Below are 26,325 nucleotides of genomic sequence, written 5' to 3'. Positions count from 1 at the left end.
CTCGTAACTTTACTACATGTAAGTCCCTGTGTGAATCGGGTCCCGATTGTTTCCTTATATTTTGTTCCTTAAAAAACTTTGTATCCAGTTCCATAAGGTCATTTTCAATTTGTTCAGTAGGCAATTGCTTTTTTAACTCTCCTCTAAGATTTTCAACTTCTCATATTAGTTGTTTGTGTGGTAAGTTAGCATGTTTGAAAGGCTTTCTCTATACCTATTTAATTTCCCTTCCGCACCTTTTCCAGTTAGGAAAAATCATAACTCTTAATCCTTTGGGTCTCATACATTTTTAATTTCTCCTTCCTCATTCGTAATTAGGGAAAGTCATAATTCTTAGTTTTATGTCATTATCCTCCTCCTGAGGGAAAAGAGCCCTATCTCATTTTTGTACCCTCACTTTTTTTTGGATATTCTCATGGGTTCAATTTGCACGCAATGAATCTACGTGTTTTACATGCCCAGTGGTTCCAGTCATTTTTTAGCACACTTGGCTAGCTTTGCCCTACAACCTGCTCCCAAATGTCCTTCATGTGATCATACATTTGCTATTGCCACATGGAACAATATTTAATATTCCTGTTCTAACCACTTCGTCCTTCAATGGAAGTGAGACTTTGCCCTGTAATTTAGACCCTCCCTACACTGGAGGTGGGACACCTTTCATTTGCATAAAATGAAACAAAGTTGCAATCATGGTACAATTCTGAGAATCCTTCAGAAGAAAAAGGAACACGATTCCGCCATCACAGTTTATCTGAACAACCAGACATGACTCAAATGTTTAGGGTAGTCCTCAAATAAACTGTTCACCAGCGGGCTAGTGCCTTCCTGATACCACCACTAAGGATTGACTTGATGAGGTCACCGAGTTCGAGACTTAAGGAATGGTAACACATAGTAACAGGATCAAATGCCCAGAGTGGTGAGAAGTAAGAGAGAGAGGGCAATCACAGAAGTGTGAACAGAATAGAAATGGACAGTAGAAAAAAACATGGAATAGAATAGCAAAGAAAGGAAGTGGCATCTTTTGAAGGATGAAAGGACTGAGGAGGAGAAATATGAGAGAGTGGTGAGGAGAGATAGTGGGTGAGGAGGGAGGGAGAGGAAAGGTAGCGGTTGAATAGCACACCGTTATGAGAGGGAGTGAGAAGCAAGATAGAAGGTAGAGTCAGTGGAAAAGAATGATGAAGGATGTGATAGTGATGGAGAAAATCAACAACAGACAATAGCTAGTAACAGAGAAGGAGAGAGGGGATGCTTTGCTGTAAAGGGACATACGCAGTAATGTCACTTTTCTGTGTTGCAGGCACCACCACAAATCCCACTCAGGCACTACCTGTGTACCGGAGGCCGGCGGTGGCAGGAACAGATATAACCAGTATTCTGACCACGGTGTTGATGGCCCCTGCGATACCGGATGGTCAGCCGCCTGACGATGTTGTCACCTCTCCGCCGGCTGACTTCCTGACCACACCACCAGTCACTGCAGTGACACCAACTGTGCCACGTCCAGCAGCAGAGGAGCCAGATGCAACCAACTGGAGGCCGTCAGGGTCCCTACCACCGGGCCAACCCCAGGAGGCAGAGGCACCAACCGATGGATGGGCGGGGCCAACGAGTTTCATACCAGAGGCCGATGAGGAAACCACCACCACTCTGATCACCACCACCACTATCACCACAGTCCACACCCCCGGTAAGAGTGACAGCCACGTCTGCAGCAAATTCAGCCAGTGGCTCAACCTGCAAACTAACAAAGACAATAAATGAGTGGGATATTGAAGTGAGTGTTACACCCCCCCCCCCCCTCTCACTCCATGTGGAAAGCAGTGGAAGCATCTGACTCTACTCTGGTCCCACCCATCAGTTCATGGTAGAACAGGCCACAGTCTGAGGGCGGGGACATGCTTGCAGTCTCAAACCGATTATTTCATTTGCAAATAACAGAAAGAGTGCGACGTAATCTGTACGTAAGGAGGTTATAGAGTGAGCACGGCGATAGTTCCGTACCCCAACTGTCTTTCTTTTGCCTACCGAGACTGTGAAGACATGCAGGGCCCATGCTGCAAAACTGTGCCAACTGAGATATCAGTGTGCCAACATGATCAGCAGGTGACCAGGAAGGCTGCACTGTGCCAATGACACCTTAAAAAGCTTCCTGGCTGCATGTTGTGCCCCGTCATATAGTACTTTCCATTTTGAGACTGTCCGGTGTCAAGTGAGACAGACAGTATGTGGTCAAAGGGACAGAAATAATAAGATGCTATGGACCGGAAGATAGCACTGTGCCGAGGACGAAGGTACCCGACTATCTCAAGGGAGTTGCAGCTGCCTTGGGGAAAGCGCGATGCCACGGGGAATGGCACTGTGTCCAGGGAGAGAGTCATGCACCAAGAGAGATGTGCAGGGCCCAGGGTGAGAATATGAAGTCGGCGAAGACAGTGGGAAACATTAACTTACGGTTGTCCTTCTGCCTTCTCTTTAGTTCTCTGTAATAACAACATCACGGACCCGGAGGGCTACATCGAGTCTCCAGATTATTCTGGCACTGCGTACTACGGAGGCCTGGACTGTACTTACAGCATCACCGTCTACCTGGGCTACGGCATAGAGGTGCAGGTAAGCGAGCAGAGGTGCCAAGCCGAGAACCCCCTCCGGCAAAGGTAGAATTAATATCGTATTCAAGGTGGGCGGCCGTAGGTGTGAGAGGACGGCGCCGCTCTCGAAACACACGTATTCAAGGCGGGCGGCCGTAGGTGTGAAAGGACGGCGCCGCTCTCGAAACACACGTGATTGCTGGTCTGGGAGGGAGCGCGCCATGACGCAGCAGGAGAAGGAGCACGAGAGGCCGAAGGCGCAAGCTGCGCTGGAGGGACAGAGGTGGGAGAGAGACGGGGGCGCGCGAGGCACACACTGTCTGCAGGTGCGAGAGACTGTCAGAGTACTTAATCTCCCCGTGCCTAACAAAACAAGCCCGGCAGTCGGCGGAGCGTGGCGCGCGTGCGCTTGGGGGCGTGTGCGTCTGCGCTTCTCAGAAGCGCGTCCACAGACCCCGATCTCTGCGCGTGCCCCGGTCTGTCTCCCTTGGGAGGCAAGTAGGCAACAATAGTACTCGTTGGCGGCAGCGCTTCGCGCTGCAACGCCAGCGAGACCTAAAAAGGAGAAGAAAAAAAGGAACAAAGAGAAAGAGATTCACACATCCGCTTTCTCCTTAGGGTAATTCCCTTAAATATATTACCCTTAACTGTGGTCTTCTATCCAGAGTAGCAATGGTTCCCAAATCATCATCCCTCTTTGTTTTTTCCTAGATCCCTTGTTCTTATATATGGCCACCTCCACGCTACATATGGCAAGTAATCTAGCCCTCCATTGTGTGGAAGATGGCGGTTGAGGATCAAGCCATGCGGTGGCTATACACAATCTAAGAGCCGCCATTGCTACAAAAATCAGCCCCTCTTGGTATATTGGGCGCTCAGTTGCAGCCACTCCTAAGATCATTTCTTCACTGGAGATAGTAATTTCTACCTGAAATAAATCCAAAATGAACTTAGAAACTTCTATCCTAAGGTTAGTAAGTGATGAGCACGTGGCGAACATGTGAATATCATTAGCTGCCGCCAATGAACAGCGTGGACAAGCAGTTCCCAAGCCGCTGGCCCATTTGCCCATTTTATACGGTGTGTAGTAAAGCGCACAAAATGTTTTGTAGAATTGGGCTTGCAATTTTATTGACATTAGCAATGTTTGTGCAAGCTCTAGCGCTCGCTCAGGTATTGCTCGCTGTACGGATAGGTTAGTCTGCCATCTAATAAGATGTTTATCAAGATCATCCGGGAGAGTACTAATAAAGGTCCTTATATATTACCCCGATTCTAGGGGTAGTTTCCGAACGTAATTTATCTATTGCTACGATATTTTGGAAATTACAGCGCCCCCCCCCCCCCATTTTCTTTGACAAGAAATCCCTAACCTGTAAGCACTTAAAAAAATCCCTATTGCTAACATTATAGTCATTACGAAGCTCTGAGAAACTTTTCAATCGGTTTTCGATATAGAAGCAACCAAGTTGGGTAATCCCTGCCCTAACCCACCTAGACATATAACCATCATGAAATGTCTCAGAGAGATCGGAGTTGCCGCTAATTGGAGTATAGCATGAGAAGCGTCCCAACCCTAGGAGTTTACGGATATTGCTCCAAACTTTCCAAATTCCCCAAATAGTCTTGAGTTTAGTTTTCTTAAAAAAGTTGTCATCAATATGTCGCCATAAACACCCTTTACTTCTATCTCCTAAAACCATTTCCTGTGGGGTCGGGATCGCACAATTACTCGGCTCGATATCTATCAGGTTTGTACAGTATTTGGCCACTGTTGCCCAATAATAGATCCTGAAGTTGGGCAACGCTAACCCTCCTCTTTCTTTTGGTAGCATAATCCATTTTAGTGCCCTTCGTGGTTTCTTAAATTCCCAAATAAATCTAGAGAACAGAGATTCGATGTTTTTAAAGTAATACGGGGAAAACTCAAGACAAATTGTTCTGAAGAAGTATAAAAATTTAGGTAGGATCAGCATTTTAATCAGATTGCACCTACCACCAATAGTTAAGTGTAGATTATCCAATCTAATTAAGTCTTTTCTGGTGCACCCTATTAGTGGGTCGAGGTTTATCTGTACAATTTTGTCTACCTTGGCGCTTATATTGACACCTAGATAAGTAGCGTGTTCCACAACTCTATCGTCCTCCATCTCCACTTTGTCATTTATAATTATTTGAGTTTTCCCCGTATTCAGTTTACAACCGGAAGTTTTGCCGAATCGTGTTGCTTCCTCCTCAACCATCTTGATTGCCTCCTTGGGGTTGGTGGTAACTAAAGCTATATCGTCTGCGTAAGCTAGGACTTTGGTTTCATAATTGTTGATCATAATAGAAGGCACGCAAGGATGGCTATCAAGTTTGCGTATAAATTGATCAATGTATATCGCGAATAAGAGAGGCGAGCAGGGACACCCCTGTCTAGTTCCCCTCGTGATCATGAAGTTCTCGGACATACTCCCGTTTATCACGACGTTAGCCCTTGGATTGACATATAGTCCTTGGATAGCTTTGATAAATCCCTTCGTTAATCCCCGATCTGACATTGCTGCCCATAAAAACTTCCAGCAGACCCTATCGAACGCCTTTTCTGCATCCAGAAGAATAAGGGCCATAGGGTCTCCTGTAGTTTCTGCATAGTCAAATAAAGAGATAGCTCTCTGTATATGGTCACTTGTTGATCTGCCAGGGATAAATCCGTGTTGTCGGACTGATACAATTTTATGAATTATAGGTGCTAATCGCCCTGCAAGGAGTTTGGAGTACATTTTTGAGTCTCCATTAATCAGGGTTATTGGGCGATACGAGCCCATTTCCAACGGATTTTTCTTTTTCTTCAGGAAGATCATAATTTTTGCTAGTGACCAAGACGGTGGTGGGTTTCCTCCCTGAAGTATGGACTTAAAAAGTTGTGATAGTTTTCATTTGTTCTGCAAACTCAAGAAAAAACTCTGTGGGGATTCCATCTACACCTGCTGCTTTACCAGCGGTCAGGGATTTCATGGATAATAGAATTTCTTAATGTAAAGATAATGAGGATGGGGGAGTCAATTTGCCACAGCTGTGCCATTCATGGTCTCTTTATATTATATATTATATTATGTGTGTGTGTAATGTTTTGACACCCTACATTGCAGTGAGTAGCGCTGAAAGTGTGAGAGGGTCTAGGAAGTGATAAGGGACACCGTTGGAGAGTGGCAGTGAGAGGATCCTTGGAGAAGGTCACAGGGGGCGACAACAAAGATTGTCGCACCGGGCGCCATCAATGCTAAAGCCGGCCCTGGCAGGGAAGCCTGGTCTTGGCTGTTCAAAGGGAAAAATACCTGTTGCATACAATAGATTAACCGCTCACTTACAACCTGCATTTTACCAGTCCTGGAAATTATCCCTAGACATAGCGCGAGTGAAGTTTGTATTTGATATTACTGGCAATAGCGTCAATAGAAACGTAGTCAAGTCTTTTTTTCTGTGATTTTAATCCAGACGGCCAAGGTGGGTTGGTTTATTGGATAAGAGCACAACCCCCAGGCCCTATGTCTCCAGTGCAGCCACAGAATTTTACCATATATGTGTACCTGCAACTAGATGATCCAGGAAACACCGATGTTTCTCAGACATCTGCCTCCCCCACTCCACCATGTACCTCCGTTGGGCAGATGGATAGTATTCTGTGATATTGGGAATTCCCAGCCCGCCTTTCTATGGGTGTCTGTATGTCAATCTGTGATGCATACATTGTTTGTGAGCTCCCCAATCAAATCTATTCACTTCTTTTTGCAGTATTAAAGTTTATTTAAGGCGGATGGAGAATATAAAATTTTGGGGAGGGAGTTAATTTTTAAAGCTGCAATTCTTCCTGGCTTATCACTGCAATTTATTAACCTATTTCAGAGAACTCGACAGTTTGCCAAGCCTCAAAATCTTTGGATCCTGATATAGATCTGCCTGCTCATCCATTAGGGGCTACTGAAAAAATTGACAACTACAGGTCTCATGATCCAAAAGAGCCTTACTTCTTCTAAAGATTAATCAATTGCAGAATCTCAACAGCTTCTGGATCACCAGTTTCCCTTGCATCAGTTGTGATTTCCTCTCGGAGGGTAGTCGCTGAAGGGGCTTCTGCGATGTCAACCCCAACTTTTTCCATGAATAATATGGCAACCCAGAGAAAGATTCAGAAGAGCCTAAACCTTTTTCCACCTTTATGCTTAAAATTATCTACATTTTCTAAATCATTTTCAACTTTTCTGTTCAGATATTTCTGCTACTGCTAAAGAGACATTTATGTTGGCCCATTTAATTAATGACGCAATTAGCATAGGTACCTACCCTCATTGAGAAACAACACCTACTTATAACCTGTTCCTTCAACAATAAGGATATCTGGAAAGGGTACATTATAACATCATTGATGTTCCAGGTATTAGTTCTACCAGGATTGTAATACCTACTCAATGTACCACTTTGGTCATGACAATTTTTGTAATCTGAGTTGTTTTGGTCCAAGCTCACCTGCTCCGCAGCAACCTCATCAGTTGAGGTCCGGGCCTTCTTCAGGTGATGCCTCAACTTTTCCAGCTCTTGCTGGTAGGACTTGCGAATCTCTTCCATTTCTTCCTCAGCCTGCTGCCGCTCTAGCTGTGATTTTTTCTTTCTCTCTGCAAGGTTCTTTTATTTAAAATAAACAAATAGTAAATTGAACCATAAAAGTGCAAAAAACAGCCCACACATTTCTAGAATCAAACTCTCGCTATAAGCAATAGATTAGAGGGCAGCTCCATACATTACAAATAACAAAAATAGGTAGCAACAAACTAGGTCTGTTTATGGACTCTGAAACACCAAACATGCCTTCGGTAGCAAAAATGACATCACACATATTCCAATTCGTCATGTCATCACAGGGTTCACAGACAGTCCCATTCTTTGCCCTTCATCAGCCTCCTATTTTCTGTTAGGAATGTAGGGAAAAAACAAAGAGTGGGAAACTAAAGAAGGTAAAGATGGCTCATAGAACTGTTCTTACTTTCTGTTCCTGCTTCTGTCTTCAGAAACCCCAAGACAAAGAGCAGCAAAGGCAGTGACAAGGTATCAAAGGGCAGGACAGGGGTAGCAGCTGCTCCATCATGATACCACTGGCTGACATCGACTGGGTCATATTTCTTCGCTTCTGAATGGCCTACCAAAGCACAAATTGGCAAAGAGCATGCAGGGGAGCCATCAGGATCATGTTCAACATTTTGTGCCACATAATTTTCACCACAAATGGGCCACGCTCTAGCCTAACAGTACAGGCCACTTTGTTATCAAAAAATGGATTCGTTGTGCTAAGGATTTGGGCCTCCACTTACATTTATGTGCTCAGTGGGCACACAAATGCAACACCTCGATCTCATAGGTTTCACATGCATTCTGAGGAAAGTGAGGCTGGCAGTACAGTGGAACGGTGCCACTGCTTGGAGAAAGATTTTGCATCTTTTGAAGGCACATTAAACAAGGTGCTTGAGTGCAAATCAGGTAACTATATTTCCAATGAAGCCTCAAAACTTTCACAATATTTGCCAAATCGTGGGGGCCAGTTTGAAGTTAAGAGTATAAGGGCTAGATGTACAAAGCTTTTTTACATTTGCAAAAGGTGTGATTCACAGAATTGGGCTGTTTGAGACCACAAAAAGGCTTTTTTAGGTATGAAACTCAAATTGCGATTCAATAACACATTACCGCGCCGAAATTTGGGTTTGCCACCAAATATTGAATCAGTATTTGGGAGGGGTATGTTTAGAGCATCCCTTCCAAATAACAATTCAGAATGGGATGTATTAATGTAAGATATTCTGTTAAAAAGCATTCATATTTTAATGACTATACAAATATAGCAGTAACCTATTCACAAACGGGACCGGGTCTCAAGGACCCCTTCATCTTTGTGAATGCTGGCAAACTATTTTTTTTAATTTTTTTTAAAGAGTAGGCAGTAGTCCTATGGACCACTGCCTACTCTTAAAACATTTTACAACTTTCAATTGTTTTTGAAACACATTCCATTTTGCTTTAAAAGCAATCACAGACATGGTTGTCTGCGGACCTTAATAGACTACCATGCCTGTGAAACCTGCGATTCTTAAAGGGTCGCAAATTACAACCTATTTTAATATTCATGAGTAGATCAAATTACAACCCACTATGTATTGGGTTTTGGAAAATCAACCTATTAGTACAAAGGTCAATTTGCAAAAACAGAACCGATTCAGTAAAAGTTGGTGCACAATTTGTAACCACTTATAACAAATTCATTCTTAATACATCTGGCCCTAAGTTTCTCTGTGGTACACGGTATCCTTGCTTACTATATTGCTGCCACCAGGACCTTGTTACCTGACCTTGTGAAAACCTTGGACATTTAAGTTTTTGTTTTGGAAGTGTGTTTGAAGTATTCTTGAGAATTCAATCTTATTTTAGAAATTAACTAAAAATAGTTTGAACACGTTTCAGTGATGTTCTTGAACCTCATATTTTCTTTTACACATTTTGATACTAATTTGCGTAAGGAAAGGGAAGGATCTTTATCTGTTGATGTTTTCATGATGCACGTATTGTATTTTGAATGAATGAAAAAACGAATGTATGAATGAAACTAGAGTTGTAAAGTGCCCAGCTACCACAACAGCATTGTTGCACTGAAAATTCACAATTTCCCACAACGCATGTGAATAGCGTCCCAGAAGGCAACACACGTTTACAGAGCAGATGGTGAGGCTGGATGATGAGAGCATTCTCTTTTCAAATGCATCCACACATTTGCATAGTAGGGAATGAGTTAGGGTTGAGTCTACTTGTCGACACCTGGACCACCAAATTTACAGGCGCAGAGTATTGCATTAAGAAGGGTGGGTTACAGGAGCAGGTCTGTGTTGCTTGGCAACCCACGTGTTGACTAGTTAACATGAGCCAGGCTTGACTAGTGTAGTTTAGTTAGTATGTCAGGACTCCATTAAAAGAAAGCAGTGGTTCTGAAGAAGTCTGTCCAGGCTGTAGGACTTCTGACAGGACGTTAGTCAGATGTTGAAAGATGGAGATTGGATACTAAACTTCAGCAGGCCAAAGCCATTGGTCGTTTTAGCAGTTGTGGTTGGGTTTAGCTAAGAGTATCTGTGGAGAGGATTAGAAGGGGCGCCTCATATTACTCAAAGATGTTGAAAGACTTCTCAAAACAGCTTGGCAATGCCTAATTTAATTTAAGATACGTGTGTGTGTGTGGGTGTGGGTGGGTGTGTGTATGTGTGGGTGTGTGTATGTGTGTGTGTGTGTGTAAATATATATATATATATATAAATATACAAGTGCACACACATGTTTAATAGAAAGCTGCTGAACAGTCATTTTGTGGACAAGCTTGAGCAGAGGGGATCACATCTGTTCACGGAGATAAACTCTCACTTCACCAATGCACCGGTATGTTCTAAGAGGACCTGCGCTGTGATCCTGAAAAATAAAGCTCAGTTCAGAGTGGAACAGTACACCATGGTTTTGTTCTGAAAGTGTGGACAGCGACGATGCCCATCAAAGATAGCCTGCTGAGCAAAGGGACCACTTGATGCCTTAGGCACAGGAGCAGGGCGATTTGCTATGGGATTGTATTATATGTGTGACACATTTATGTGAAAAAGCTCTTAAAAGGACCAATTGCAGAAGTAATTTGCTTGTATAGTAGAGCTCAGATTTGAACTCAGTCCCTTGATGAAAGTAGTTCCTGTACATTCAGAACTGTTGTTCCAGGTGATGTTCTAGGATGGAAGGCAGGCAAGAATTCATGGTGGAGATGTAGACATTCAAGTAAAAACAAACTTGCTTGATGACCTGCATCTAAAGGACACAGACTGGTCAGGAAGGACCAGACCTGAAATTGGTATGCAGTTCCTTCAGGATGGGCATAATTATAGCATATTTTAGCTTCTAAGCATTGCCCTTTGCGGAATTAAAAATACCAATATTGAGGTCTTTCAAGGAGTTTGCAAAAGATATTTGTCAAGACGATAGCTACTTTCTATTCGGGATATCTCAGACTCATCATACTCTGCATGTTGACCGCCATAGAAAATAACAGCGTAAAAGTGACAGAGGTGAAGTGAAGTTCTTATCTACAGTGGATTCCTTCCCCTGCTTTGGTCTTAATCACCTTTTCCAAATTCTCCTTCTCTACTCGTAGGTCCAACACCTCCTCCTCCAGAGTGGTCACCTTAACATCTAGTTCTCTGCGACTTTGCTTCTCTGCTTTGAATTTGGACTGAGCATGCTCCGACGACTCCTGGAGCTCTTCAAAAAGAAAACAGAAAATACAGAATAATTTCCAAGCTGTAATAAGGAAGGTGGACAAAATGAAATGGGTAAGTACAATATGTAATATAGGGGCCAATCTCCTCACACCTGAGATGAGTGAATTCTAACTATCACAAACAAAATAATACTATGAAAGTACTGAAACCTCTACAATCAAGAAATGCATAGATAATTGAAAATGCAGTACATATCTTCATTAAGCAGTGAAGCTTGTGCATTCTGCACAAACAGCAAACACAATTTCAGCAGAAGAATCTCCCAGTTGCTTTTTTCTTGCAAGCAATTTCTACTGCAAAAAAACGTTTACAGCACAACATGCTAATTACGTGGTAAAAGATTATGGTCACACTCCTCACCCTATGTTGAAGAATGACTTGTGAAACGATTAAAAAAAAGTATGTGCAAAAACGCTGATGCGAAACAGGCATAGCTAGCTGCTCCTTGATTGGTAGCTCAGGCACTCCTTTTAAAACTTATGTACATCCCCAAAAAACATTGTTCTGAATGTGTACCCATGGAATCTTAGCAGATATCATGGCACTGAATTATTCGCATGAATGAGTCACCAGTGCCAGTAATTGGGTCGGGCCACCGAGGTTCAGTTTTATACCTCCCCCTTTTTTAAAGCCATTATAAGCCCCATCCCTTCATCTGGGCTGCTGCACACACTAACAAAACTTCTAAACATTTTTATTCAACATTCTAACACAAATGTCCTCCATGATAAACAGTAAATACAAAATGGCCATCACGCGCCAAGACTCATGCACAAGTAATCATGCAGATGTATTCTTGCATTATGAGGCATGCTTGTGTAACAGCAAACCATCTTGGAATTCGTCGTCTTAAATACAAAAGCCATTTCAAAACTGCTGGTTGTATATTCGCCTTGATATAGGCGTTCACATTACATTGCCAAAAAGCATTGGCAAAGCCAACAGCTCAGACTTGTAGAGCTGCGCCCTGTTGAATTTGCCAAAGCTTGTTTCAATAGAAAAAATATATAATGATGGAAACACACAAGATTTCGGGCGTCAGCTGCAGGAGAAGCAAAATCACTGTATTTCAGGATGTTTCCCAAACAACTTTGGTAAAAAGAGAAGAAAAAATTAACAGATGGGCTCCAAAAAAAAGCATATACAAAGGGGATGCCCACTCGTAAGGTTATCTATATACAAGATGAGAGGTGCAGTAACTCCTAGTGATGAAAAAAGAAGAAATTCTAAAACTAAGCATTAATCTTGAGAAATATCAAACTATTACAGAAAGGTTTCTCATAAATATCAGTTGTGAGGCCCTGATGGACTCATTCCCAGATACATGGTACCAATCAGTGATGAATCAGTGGTTATTTCTATCCAGAAAGCAGTCTATTTCATGTGGCACAGCAGGCTTACAAGGGCGGGAAGCAGTGAGGCTCCATCTAATTACAGGAGGGTGCTGCGGTTGATAGATGTTGGGAGATGTATTTGCTATATCTAGATTAATTTACTTTTTTTCTTCTACACCTATATCTCCCAAACAAATTATTCTAGAATGTATAGAAATTTGGAGCACGGAAATCTCTTAATCACAGATAGACACTGGTACCAAAACTGATGATTGAGTTTATTTGCCAGATAGAAATCTTTTTGCCCAGTCTCCCACAACCTCTTCAACAAAGGTTAGAGGATGTGAGGGATAAAGAGCCGTACAGTTCAAATATCATCTAAACATACTTTTGTATTGATTTCCTTTAATATTCCTGGCTCTCTTGAAAGCTTTAGTGATCCGTCAGAATTTTCAGAAGATTTTTTTAAAGGTTCCTCTTGACACAGAGATGACTGCCCACAAATAGAGCTATTTTGTAATGCTAAGCTCCTGTTTGAACTTCATCTATGCATGAATTCTAATGAAGCATTTAATCATATGGTTCTTTAGGTCAAGCAAATGTAAGAAATGGTGGTAAGAATCTGTGTCGAGAAGCACTCTTTAATATCTTTCCAGTTGCCAGATTGTTATTAATCACAGAATCTGGTTGATGGCCAAAAAAACTTGGGATTATATCTTAGGATAGATTATATATTGGGTCTACATCTAAATTTCTCTAGGGCACATTTCAGCCATTACCAGTTGATGTGACTAATGACTTGTCAGCACCCAAGCCCAAGATGTAAAAAGGGATGGATTTACTTTGGTTGTGATCTATTGTGTCAATATCTCCTGTGATATTGTGTCCTGGTTATATGAGACTGTTTCATCCAAGTCAATTAATAAAGAAAAGATGTTGCCAAACGTGTTAAGTACTTTGGCATAAATTTTGTACCAAAAATTGACAAATACTACTGATCTATAGGCAGAACATAATGTGAGGTCCTTACACGGTTTAGACAGTAAGGTGGTGTGTCACTGTGACGTGGAAGGAGTTAAAAAGAACATCTAATGGGTTTATAAATACAACCATAAAACTATTATCTTGGGTACTGTTTAAAATAGTATCGTATTTTATATTTTCCTTCTAGGCTGTTGTCAAGCTTAGGGAGCCTGATGGGGAGTCGTTTTCCCTCATCCTCGTCAATGCCATCCTAGCTTAGAATTCAGAGAAAATGAGTTGAGAGATTCAAGTTTTTGGGATTTGTTAACTGATTTCTCGTCAGCTCTGATGACTAATATGATTTCTGGTTTGACTCCTTTTACGTTTGTAAACCAACAATCTATTAGCAGAACAGTATTTTTCCCATACAGTAAAATGTCGTGAAGCTGCTGTGCAATCAGGTTTTTTTCTCTAGGACTGAAAATTTACCATCTAATTCTGGGCTTAAGGCCTTATTAGCTTTACTTAGTGCTGCACCCCATTTAATTATATCCACTTTATAACCAACTTGGCTGCATTCCAGATGACCTCACACAGTATACCACAAACCATATTGGTCTCAAATTATTGAGTACTGGCTTCCGACATATTTTGCCCAATAATGAATGGGCTCATTCAAGAGGAGGTTTTCAAAATATTAAAGCATGTCCTTGTGAACATTATCATTCTTCAGATGTTATGTTACCAACAAGGCACCACTGTCAGAAAGAACCTTGTTTGCAATGAGGGGCCTAACTCTGCATAGGAATCAAGAGGAGAAACAATTTTGTACCCTTCTTGGACCATGTGAATAAGGGTTATAGAATACACTAGACTTAGCACAACATCCTGAATCGCCAAAACTGAAGTTTCTGGTGTCATAGGTGCAGAGGATAGATTTGTGTGAACCATATCTAGCTGGGGGTTGAGTACTGGATTGAAACATCCTGAAATAATGAGCTCTCCTTTATAAAGTTTGCAACTCTTGAGAAAAACAGATCACAGATTGAAGAGTGGCCTTCATTAAGATATGTATTCCCTTAAAATTGTGGAAGCTCTTCAATGTGCCCAGAACCGTCAACCATATTTCCTCTTTGCCCATCCTCATACTCTGACACTGACATATGACAAACATCCTTTCTTAATATTTGGGACAGTAAGTATTGCAACAAAAAAAATCTGTACTGCTCCTCTCTAAAGTTTCTTGGAGCAGGGCTAAGTGGGCTGAGAGCTTTGCCTATTATTTCCAGGGTAGTCAGGACAAAAATAATCATTAAGCCCAGATCTTTGTACCCATTTATGAATTACTGGTATGGAAACCAACTTAGTGGTTCGGGGGCTGGACGCACTGGTTTGGGAGTTGGTCGGGGATCCAAAGAGACAGAGGGTGGCCTAGCGCATACTCAGGAATCTGAATATGGAGGGGGTTTATGTATCCCAGATTACGACCGGTAGTACCAGGGGGCACACATACAATAGATAGGACGTTGATTGTATGGTATCTATGTGGAGGAGATGGGTGTGATTGGAGGTGAGCCAAACCAAGGGGCTTTGGTAGCACATCTGCTCTGTGCACCTATCGGAAACTGCCTATATTGCTTTTAGCGACCCTCAAATGTCGGATAAAATGCATCAAATTGACTAAGCAGTGCCCGCTGCATGCACCAGCGTTGCCTTTAGTTAGACTACTTTAAAGGGGCTGTGATTCTTTTTTCACAGCACACCACTTGGCACAATGGACAGAGGCCGGTTTGCTCACAGCAGGTGATTGTTTTGTGGGGGGTACCCTTATGCCACTGGATAAGCGAATAATAGAAATGGGCTTCCCCGGGACAGTTCCTGAACTAAGAGGCCTTGACTTGACCGTTCTCAAACCTCTGGCACGCGGATGTCAATAGCCCCCTCCCCCCACAGGGTGTTGCAGCCAACAGGGGCATGGTAGCCATCTGATCACCTAGTTTTATAGGACGCTTAATGGGGCAGTGCAGAAGGAATTTAATAAAGCCAGAGGGTGACCAAGGTATTGCCCTCACGGATAAGTATGGTATACGGACTTCTACGCAAAAGGTGTCCTGGAACACAAGATTTAAGTTCACACAGTTTAATTTCACGCATCACATGTACTTGTCTATTGGGAAAATGGAGTGCTTGTTCGGGGGTGATCTACGACTGGGGGTCACTGTAGCCAACCTTTTTTCATATGTCTGTGATTACAGGAGATACATAGTCTCTCATTTAGACAGGGTAGGGAATTGAAAGTGACACCAGAGATTTGCCTCCTAGGAAGTTTTAACCACCCTGCACCACAAAAAGGCAGGCAACAGAGTACTAGCTCCCGTCCTGGCCATGAAACTGATAGCCAGGACCTGGAAAGCAAGCCAGGGACTTACTTTTTCCAGGTCACTGCTGCGTGAGTGAGGTATGTAGGGCCCTCACTCCAAAATGAGGGAAGAGGTGTCTCGGAGTTTTGTAAAGTGCCCACAGAGCTGAAGATGGTACTGAACCCCTTGGAGTGGAGGGGGGGGGGGGGGGTATGGGAGGGAAAGGTATGACTCGGGAAGGGAAATGGTTCTCTCGAGTGAGATTGAGGTGTTATGGAGGGACCTCCCAGATATCAGGTGCCCTCAGTGTGTGAGATATACGAATGTCTATCTCAGTGGAACAGCGACCTTGATGAAGGTACTATGGACACGTGGCCAGGTGCTTGATGCAGCTTCTGTATTGTTGGTATCTGTAGTGGCTAAATGTAAGAGAATAAGAAATGTTAGGGTGTTCATAAGACCATGAATGACATATGACTAAATGTAATAAAAAGAGTTAAAAGCCTCCAAATATTATTTTTTGTTTGCCAGGGGAGGCAACGGCAGGAATATTCGGGGAAACCATCTAAATGTGCCTTCTTGATCACCTCTAGTTTGCCCTCAAGTGCACAAATCAAGCACCACCACACCACTCCTCAGAGCACATCTGCTATGCAAAGTGACCTAATCAAAAAAAGCTTCCAAGAAAATAATTACACCATTGTATGTTTGTATGTATGTATGTTATTGCATCTCTACACCAGCTGTATTCTGCTCTGCAGCAGGGCAACGTCAGAGCTCCAGGTTAGTCCTCGGTCAATAGTGACCATCAAGCACGGTATATGAAGGTGGATGGTGGCCAGTTTTTTTTTTAAATATAGGTGTGTTGCAGTGGGTCTCCTACCAGCGGCATGTATGCGGATTTACCCCATTTTACCTGGAGACCTGACGCATCTTGAGACTTGTAAAATGTTATAAATTATTGGGATGGTGATTTCGCTGTGCTGTATGAAGAGGAGGCGGTTGTCTGCATTTAAAGAGATTCTATCTCCAGGACCCTCAGTCCATCAAAATCCCCAGAGACCAGCATCTTGCCTATTCATCTGCTACCTCAGTGGACACGACAACTCAGTGGGAGAGTTTACGTTTACTCCTCCCAATGTTTCCTTTTAATATCAATGCATGACACTCTAAGATTAAGATATAAAGTTGTTATATCTATCCAACACGACTCACTATAGTCAAAACGATTAACCTTCTGAACTCAAAGATAACCAAATAAAGGAAGGGTTATTGTAGCCTTAGGTAAGAATTTTCTGGTATTTCAAAGAGTGCACATTAGTTCATATTAGATCCCATCTGCCATCCATAAAATTGCAGTCTCTTTCCTCCTTTTGCAGCCTTGTCTTTTAGTTCCTCTTACATTCTTGTGAGTGAAATTCCCATTTATCATTGGGTATATTGGGTACAGTGAAGAGAAATAGCACACTTCTAGTCACTGACGTAGAGCTTGCGGCCTCCACAGAGGATACTTTTATCTTGTGACACATATTGCCTCACCCTTACTCAGTATACCCAATAATGAATGGGAATTTCACTCACAAGAATGTAGTGTGACAAATTTAGTCATATCACTATATTGGAGACTTATGTAAGGAAGGACCACCTTCACCACACGTCCGAGTGAGAATAATTGTGATGCGTATTGCAGACGACCCAGTTTGTGGACTGGGTAGCGTACCATTTGGAATAGATATACCGATCAGGAATAGAATGGAATATGGACTTGGACCGCAAGTATACGTGAGCTGGGTTTTTCACTTCAGGGTAGAAAGAAATGGGAGAGCGTACCTCCACTGGACAATTTGTCAGAAGTGATGTCTTGCCATTCTTGGACAAAATGACAGACCCTGGTCCAATAGGGTGGTGGCTGTGTGTTGGAACAGACACATTAAAGCAGTTTTAAAGTTGTTGCCAGAGGAGCGGAGGACTGAGCTGTGCACTGTCTCCGATTTCCTGAAGTCCTGGATGTTGTCATTGGGAGCCGTGACCCCAAGCTCAAAAGGGCTGACTGACTTCTGCACTGGTGGTGGGGGTCTGGTGCTGTTGATATGCCAAACCCCTGACGTAGCCCTGATAAGGACAAACTCCTGACCGAAGGAATGAGCTGTGGTGCAACTCTCTTTGAAACACTCTAGGGCCAAATCTGCCTTCTCACCAAGGAGGTGAGAACCATCAAATGGCCTATCCATGAAAGATGCCTGGCCATCCCCTCAGAAAAGCCTGTGAACCTCCTATCCAAGTGTGGCGCTGAAGCGTCTAACTCATGCCAGTTGCCTTACTCAAGCAAATCAGTTGTGGCCAGGCCAGACTAGATAGAAAAATTTAGCTGAATACCAGCCATCCTAAATAGTTTGGGCTAAATACCCCTGTAAGGTCTGACCGAGAATATCTCATACTATGGGTGTAGTGGCCAAGGAGGTATCTGGCATTTACAGAGAGTAAGGCAGGGTTGGCAGAGGAAAACATGCACTTGCCGAATGCCTCCATACCCCTGGATTAGCAGTCAGGAGGAATAGTAGGAAAGCCACTAGGGATGACATTGCTAGTGGACGCCTGAACCAGTGTGTGGACTTGCTATTGGATGCCTTTGGTGTTGGATTCTACGTGAGAAAGACACGGTCGCCTGGAAGTGATTTGGGGTGACGAGGGAACAGTGTTGACCATAGGGTCAGGTCATGGTTTTACCCAAAAGCATATTCGTAAGAGCTTCATTAAATGGCAGAAGATGTTTGGCACATGCCTGCCCAGGCTCAAGGACACCCATAAGGACATTTGTTTTGACCTGCATAGATGGGAGCTGCAGGTCAAAGACCTCTGCAGCCATTCTGATCACTACTGCAAATGATGCACTCTCCTTCATGACTGGAACAGGAAGAGAGGCTAACCCAGTGTCTGTGGAGGTGTCCAAGCCATTGGAATGTTGTAGGCCTTCGGACGAGTTCTCTTTGTCGTCCTCACCGAAAGTCTGGCTTTGAACAGAGTCGAAAATGTAATGTAGTGTCTATGAAAGACTAAGGTAAGGGTATCATGTCAGAGTCATAAAGGTTGCAGGCTCATGTGAGGTTGAGGTGAATTTGACTTGGATTCAAAAACCACTATAAGCTGTGGATCATCTGTATGTGCCAGCGTCGATGTCGAAGGGGACCGGTACAGATTGTGGCATACTGACCAAAGTCAGCACTGAAGGCGGTGCGGAAGCAGGTTCGAGTGGCCCAGATGGCGCCGAAGGCGAACCTGTCGATGGTAGCCTGACTGGAGGCTCTTGTGGATCCTTGGGGCCCCAAAAGGGTGCTGAGAAAGCTGGAAGTGTGCAGAAAATTCCAAGCTTGGCCTCCCTAAATCCCTTGGTTTGCTGAAACATCACGACAAACCCAGAAAGGTGATGTGCATTGACACTACACTATGAATCGGCTCTAGATGAGTTAGTGCAGGTGGCACACGGACGTCCTTGCGCCTTCTCTGGAGAAGGAGAATGGCAGGAAAGGGTTAATTTCCACCCTGACTTCTTATGCTTTTTTTCCCCTTTGATTTACCAAAAGCCTTTGAGCACAACTAAGATCTGCCCCGGCAGAAAGGACGTTACTCTCGACTCCGACCACGAATGGCATGGACTCTTGTGGTGATTTGTGATGGAGCTTTGAAATCCCTTATGGCCTTTGGGTTCATATGTACACAGTTGTCGCAGATCTTGGAATCGAGCTCCGACCCCAAACACCAGAGGTACACCTAGTGGGGATCAGTCACAGACATCTGTTTGCGAAAGCCTGTACAAGGTTTAATCGAAGTCATTTTAGGATGAGACTTTTCTCTAACACCCCGCAAAAAAGGAGGAGTGCTCCGGATCTACGTCTGAAGGCATAGAAAAAAAAGAACTGACATCAGTGCACATGTCTGATGCTTAAATGCAACTCCATTTGTAATTTTTGGAGCGGAACAAAGACGGCATGGAGCCGAATGACAATGGAGCTTTACCAGATTCAGTCTGATGCCTGGGGAATCTGCGGTTAGAATTATCCATCAGAAATCAAGGTTCTGTAATAGTTAGCAAGGATAGGAGTAAAATGGTAGGAAATACAATACTCATCTAAAATGTACAAGATAAATACTGTATTTCCTGTGATCATTCACACTTCACATAATGAGCAGCTGTCTTCTGCATAAGATATGTGCATGCAATTTGACAGTTACCACTGAAAACATCTATTTTGCTACTGACCCCTTGCAGCTTTGCAGTAGGGCACTATTTGAGGTTTTTCGGTGTAAATTAAAAAGTATATTCTGGTTACCTTTGTCACACATGGACTGCTTTCACTATGGTGAAAACAGAAGCAGCAGGTTACACCAAGAACACGAGCCAGTCCCAAGTTTGCATTTACTTAATGGCCCATAGAAAAAACAAACTTGATTTAATGACCACTCTATGATCCTGTTCACGCTATCTGTTGCTATGCAGAGTCACGTTGTCCCAAAACCTGACTTCGCCCTCTCACTGGGATGGGCTTGACAGGCTCTGAACTCTGTAAATTATGAAACTGGAAATAGAGGCTGAGCTTGAGAAACACTGTTTATTTCCTTTAAGAGATACTGTCCAAGAGCAATATTAATGGCCATGCGTTTGCAGTTTTTTGCCAAGAGTACTTAGACCGGTTTCAACCTGTTGCATGTGTTCAAACCAGCAAATAATAGACTGAACTTTTCTCTTCATTTAAAGGAGATAAATTAGGACTTGCTGAAAAAGAGCAACTTTCTCACCACAGTATTTGTAATCAAGTGAGTAGCCAGAAAAATAAATTAACTCCCACCTTTAACAGTGTCCATAATTGGACAGAGTGAGCGAAGCACGTGAGCCCAATCCGGACTAATATGGGTTGAGAGGTTCTCACCTGAAGACGTTTTGGAAACAATGGGGCATGAGAAAGCACAATATTCAAGGAATTTCGGGCCGATGAAAGAATTTGTCTGAAAATCATATGGTGAAAATTGCAAAACTAATGGTTTACAAACAGGGTTTAAATTTTGTGATCTAACTGATGTACTAATCAGTCGCGTCGCAAAATATGAGCTTTTAGGAGGTCACAAAAGCCCCTGAATAATTAATAATAAAAGTATTAGGGAGTCCTTTTGTTATTTCCTGTGAACTGAATGACTGCGAAACAGGGATGGCGGCCAGCAGACCTGCATGGAACTTTTTATTGTTAAAGCAGCCATTTGCTCTTTACAAGGAAAAGTGGGTTTACTTTTTTAACAAGCAGTGGCCCTTGTAGCCACCGTCTGGTCCTCCCGAGCCCACTCACAATGAGCTTCAATGAGGAAGATGTAGAACAGATGTAGCTTACCCTTAAGAATCTGGTACCACCCCAACTTGGAGGAAGGTAACTGATCAATGGTTTCCAATCGTCACTGAGGTCATAAAACATTGATACATACCTCTGCAATTCACAAACAGGAAGGAGACGATTCTTTCATGCACCCTCTATTTTACGATTTGGATAGGGCTCCACAAAATCTTTTGTACGTTGCACAAAGGTATTTTTGAGATCGCAAAGCACGTGATTTTTGTTACTCACATTCATTAAAACAGCAAAATACTGTTGTGCGTCTCGCCAAGCAAAAACGTTGCACAGTTAAAGGCAGTTTTGAATAGACACTCATGCAATAATCCAAGAAATCAAACACTGCCTGATGAATATGACCTTCTTGGGGAGCAATTAGAAAGGCTGGGTTCCACCATGACATTTTTTGGAAAAAGAGAGACAAATTTCAAACCTTATAACAGAATTTTCAAATACAATAGTGTTAGACCTGTCAGCCCTTTGGGTGGTCCCTCCTCATCATTATTTATTTTGTCCCACTTTTGCCTCAAACCCTGTTTGAATTTTTCCTTTTTGGGAACCACCAGACTTTTTCGTGTTGCTGCAGATTCAGGGAGCCATTTTAGCTACCCCTGAAACTTCTGTCTGAGGGCCTGGAGCACAAAATGGTGGCCACCTGTGACATCACCAGCATCCACTGGAACCTGCTAGCACCTTCCAGAACATTCCAGAACCCTGTGACAGTTGGAGGCGGTTTAGAATGTTGGGAAGCTAAGAGGGAGAGTTGGCAGTTGGAGCTGGCAGTTGGCACCTGACTGGTGAGGAGTGAGCAGCAAAAACGTGAAGGAGGAAGGAGTGAAGCAGCAGGGGTGGAAACTTGTGCCTGGAGTGGGGTCCATAAACCCACCCTTGATACTAGTCCCTACTGACGGAGCCCAGCCTAGAGCCCTGTGTGGGAAGAAGTCAGAAAAACCATCCTGAGGACCTGGACAGCAGGAACAGGCCTTAGAAACAAGAGAACAGCAAGATCCTGACCTGGAAGCTGGTTTCCCTGAAGTCCGACGTCGAGTAGCCTAAGACCTGGAGCCCGAGGTGGAGAAGCGGCGCTGACTGGAAAAGCAGACGTCGTACCCGGAGCCGCCAGAGGTCGAGAGAGGGCGCCGTCAGAGGTCGTGAGGAATACCAGAGGTCGAGGAGGAAGTCACCCGAGGTCGAGTGAGCGGCGTCATCGGAGGAGTGAAGTCCGCCCTCCGGAGTCGTCGGAGACCGAGGTGAAGGGTAACGGAGGTCGGGAGTGAGGATCGCACTCCGGAGTCGCCGGAACCTGTGAGAATCGTGCCGGAGGTCGGGAGTGGAGGTCGCACTCCGGAGTCGCCGGAAACCTGTGAGGAGCACCGGAGGTCGGGAGTGAGGATCGCACTCCGGAGCCGCCGGAAGTCGACATCGAGGCAAGGCCGGCCGACGTCATCGAAGCCGAGGTCGCCATCGGACCGGAGCCGCCCGAAGTCGACATCGAGTAAGACTGCCCGACGCCATCGAATCGGAGGCCGAGATCGAACCGAGGCCGCTGACGTCGAGACCGGAGCCGCCGCCGGCGTCGTCAAAGAACTGACATTGTGCCGAGGCCGCCGACATCGAGCTGGAACCGCCTCACGGCGTCGACCCGACTCCAGCGGCGTCGGAGCATCAGAAAAAGGGCAGTAAGTGGAGTAGAGGGCGCCTAAGGCCCTGTGGAGACCTGAGAGACTGCTCTAAGGGGCTAGGGAGGTGCTGGAACCAACCTGACTGTGCCAGGGGTGAACTGGGACTAATCTAGAGAAGTTGTGTGGAGAGAGAGAGCCAGGTCTCTGGTATTTCCCCCCTTTATCTACCTCAGTTTAGGCCTCAGCCTTGACCAAGCCAGGGAGTAGACACCCCCAAGCCTTCCACATCCCCACAAGCTGTGCCTGGGCCAAATCAGCCCTTAGGAATTCAAAAGTGATCTGAATCCATGAGTGTCACTGTCAGCTTTTAAGTATTTATTAGGGGCACTGTATTTATTGTATTTAACCTATTTATTGTTCCACTGTATTTATTGGTCCACAGTATTTATTGATGCACAATGTTTATTGGTTACAGTATTTATTGCCTCAGAATATTTAATTGCCTGTCTGTATTGCACTTTTATTTAGGCCTTCAGTATTTATGATCACCCCTATTTATTGAATCATTAAGCCAGTATTTATTTGTCCTGCACTTTCTAAAAAGTTTGTATATTGTGATTGTCTTATTTATTTTCCCAATCAGCAACTAAGAGAAAAAGATAAAGAAAGATATTTTCATAATTTTTACGGTGTAGAGTCGTTTTTGGAACGGATGCACGCATGGTTATTGTATGGGTATATTGTATGCTTAGCACGGTGCCTGTTTCCTGACCACTCGAGCCAAGCTACCACAGTGTGTTCGGGAAGTCCACCACCACCCTGCGGAGTGGGAGTGGGGTTTTCCAACAAATAGCAAAAAAGGAATCAGATTCATTCAAAATTCTTATGGGGCGCTCATATAATTTTCAATACTGTGATAGTGTGTAAGTTAACTTAAGTCCAATCTTCTCCCAGTGTACTGGAATGTTCAAACCTTTAGAAAATGTGGTCAAGTGGTTAAGAACAAAGAGGCTTTATAGGCAATGTGCTGGCTGACATTTTCAAGCTGTAAAGACCATATGTGTTCAAATCCATCTTTTTATATCTTTTCCATTACCTACCTTGCTATTTCCAACTAGATTTTCCATCATATACCAAGACTGAGAAAATATTTGGAGGGAGCATTGTGGATTATTCTAATATCATAAAACATTCAGTAGAGCTAAAGAGATGCCACCACCACCTAACTCACAAAATACTGGTTTAAAGAAATCCTTTATGTTAAATAAAAAAAACTTTGAGCTTGTGGTACATGTTGATTATCTGGACTTGTCATATTGCACCGGTTTTAATTTATAGGCTGGAGTGATCCCCTTCTCTGCTCCAATAGAGCTGATCAGAGGGAAGGCATCAGCAGCTGCTCTTTGGGAGGGTTGAATTATGGAGCAATTTGAATACCAACCCTCTGACTCTGGCCCAGGACACTTTCCTGAGGAAACTGTGCAGTATTTCCCAGTTGCCATTAATGAGTTTGCCGAAGTTGGAGCTTGGGGCAAGGCACATTTCACACAGTACAGCAATCAAACCCATTTTAGGTGGAGTTGGCTCTGGGTATATGAAGCTACTGGCTTGCATCAATATACCCTTTAAGACTTTTTGAAAGTGGACCATGACAACCAGTCCCCTCAAGAAATGCAGGTAAAAGAATAACTTGATTTGCTTAGGGCTTAATTCAATCTGGTCTGGCTCCACTTCCTGTGTAAATTAATTATTATTAAAGAGAGACCATTACTTGGACAAGACAAAATGTGATGTTACTTCAATCTTGGGGAGTACACTGGTAGTTTGAGAGGAATTCGTGGTGTGCCGCACTGCCAGATGTGCTGCATATAAAAGTCGGATATGTAGGCTGCTTTTTCCGGTTCCAGGGGTTAGAGATCATCCTTTCTAAAAAGTACTGGACTGCACTCTCGCCACAAAGCACCGGAGATCGGACACCAGATTACTAAGGACACCAGTGGAAGCACACAAGACTTTCTCGAGGGTGAGCATATTGCTGGTTGGAAGGCATGTTTTGTGCTAAGTTATTTTCAAATTTTTGAGTTTGACTTGTGCTAATTTACATGGCGATTGATTTTACTCCTCAAAATCCGAGGGTACCACAGAATGTTAGATCTAAGTAAGGGCTGTTTTTCCCCCATCAATCACCCACATATTCTTTAAATAATAGACTTGTATGTGTGTAAAACAAGACCCAAACTGACCCAGAGGCATCCTCCTTAGGATGACATTGTTCCTAGGGCACAACATTCACCAGAATTCCACTCCCTAGTGCTGGGCAGGTATAAATACATTTGGGATTGGATCTTGGGAACAGAAGATGCTAGGGATACTGGGTAACATCACTTTGTTTAGGTTCACTATGTAAAGCACTGACTTGACATTGATATTATTTAATGCTTACTGTATCATAATGAATCTGAGTTGCTAATTCCTCACCGTCCTGCAGTAGTAAGCCTTGACTGCTCAACCTCAACATTCTGTTACAATAAAGTGACAAAATAAAAAGAGTAATTTGGCTGTCAAATTGGAACGTACATATAGTGCGACCAGTAACTTCTGCTTATTCATGACGACATCAAAAAAGCAATCACACTTATTTATACCTCAAACGTCTAGTTAAGGAGGCCGTTCGACAGTCCCATTTGCATGTAAATTTCCAATCTCATTGAATGTTTTTGCATTTATTATTTACATGAGGCTCGGCTACTCTCCTTTGTTGAGTTAGGTTTCATTGTGCCATATGTACAAAACTTTTTCTTTTCTGTCAAGTTTGATGGTGTTACTTTGGCAGCTCATTATGTATATACAGCAGTACATTCTGGGCCTGGGCACGGGACGGAAACTGCATTGATTACCGTTCTGGACAAACTTCGAATGCGTGCCGACAGTGGCTGCTCCTCTATGTTGGTACTGTTGGACATGTCGGCAGCATTCGACACGGTTAATCACTCAGTGCTGCTGGCAAGGTTAGAAGATATGGGGGTGACAGGTCGCGCCTTGGAATGGCTACGGTCATATTTGACGGATCGTCAACAGGCAGTGACCCTAACGCCTTTTGTATCCTCCTGGACCCCGGTTCGCCATGGAGTACCCCAGGGCTCAGCTATCAGCCCTATACTCTTTAATGCCTATCTGAGACCCCTGATCCCTCTAATAAAATCTTACGGGATTGAGGTGGTTAATTATGCTGATGACATCCAGCTAATGTTCTCCTTGGAGGGAGAGCATGCAGTGCCCATGAATTCTTTCCAGGCTTGCATGCGGAAAGTCTCAGACTGGCTGAGAGCCAATTCATTGCAGCTGAATGCCGGGAAAACGGAGTTACTGCACTGCTGCGCAGCTAGACTGCCTAAACATCTCTTGGGTGAGTTCCGGCTTTTGCCGGAAGACGCCCCGACACTGCCAGTAAAAACAGTCCGTAACCTGGGGGTTATGATGGATGAAGATCTCCAGCTGCAATCTCAGGCGAATAAGACCATAGGTACCTGTATTGCCTTATTAAGAGCTTTGCGTCAAATTCTCCCGCTCCTCCCTATTGAGACCAGATCTCTGGTGGTTCAGAGCGTGATCCTAAGCAGGCTGGACTACTGTAATTCACTGCTCCTGGGTGCCCCCCGGTACACTGTACAGGGACTGCAAAGAATACAGTCCGCCGCAGCCAAACTGGCCCTGGGAAGACAACGTGACTCCTCAACAACATTG

General features: G+C 43.7%; 1 protein-coding gene across 3 annotated transcripts in view; it reads right to left on the bottom strand.

The window, feature by feature from the left end:
* FKBP15 (FKBP prolyl isomerase family member 15) overlaps positions 1 to 26,325 on the bottom strand; it is a 371,570-nt gene that overhangs the window by 102,825 nt on the left and 242,420 nt on the right. For all 3 annotated transcript variants that reach the window (XM_085610375.1, XM_085610359.1, XM_085610368.1), the window contains exons 21-22: positions 10,771 to 10,907; positions 7,107 to 7,262 (exon numbers count right to left, since the gene is read on the bottom strand). In XM_085610375.1, the coding sequence (XP_085466501.1) occupies positions 7,107 to 7,262; positions 10,771 to 10,907 (293 nt within the window). The remainder of the gene's footprint in view (positions 1 to 7,106; positions 7,263 to 10,770; positions 10,908 to 26,325) is intronic.

Source organism: Triturus cristatus, chromosome 1_2 (assembly GCF_964204655.1).
Source record: "Triturus cristatus chromosome 1_2, aTriCri1.1, whole genome shotgun sequence".
NCBI classification, from domain to species: domain Eukaryota; kingdom Metazoa; phylum Chordata; class Amphibia; order Caudata; family Salamandridae; genus Triturus; species Triturus cristatus.
Note: the sequence above shows the minus strand (reverse complement) of the source record. Positions and strands in the feature narration are given on the sequence as shown.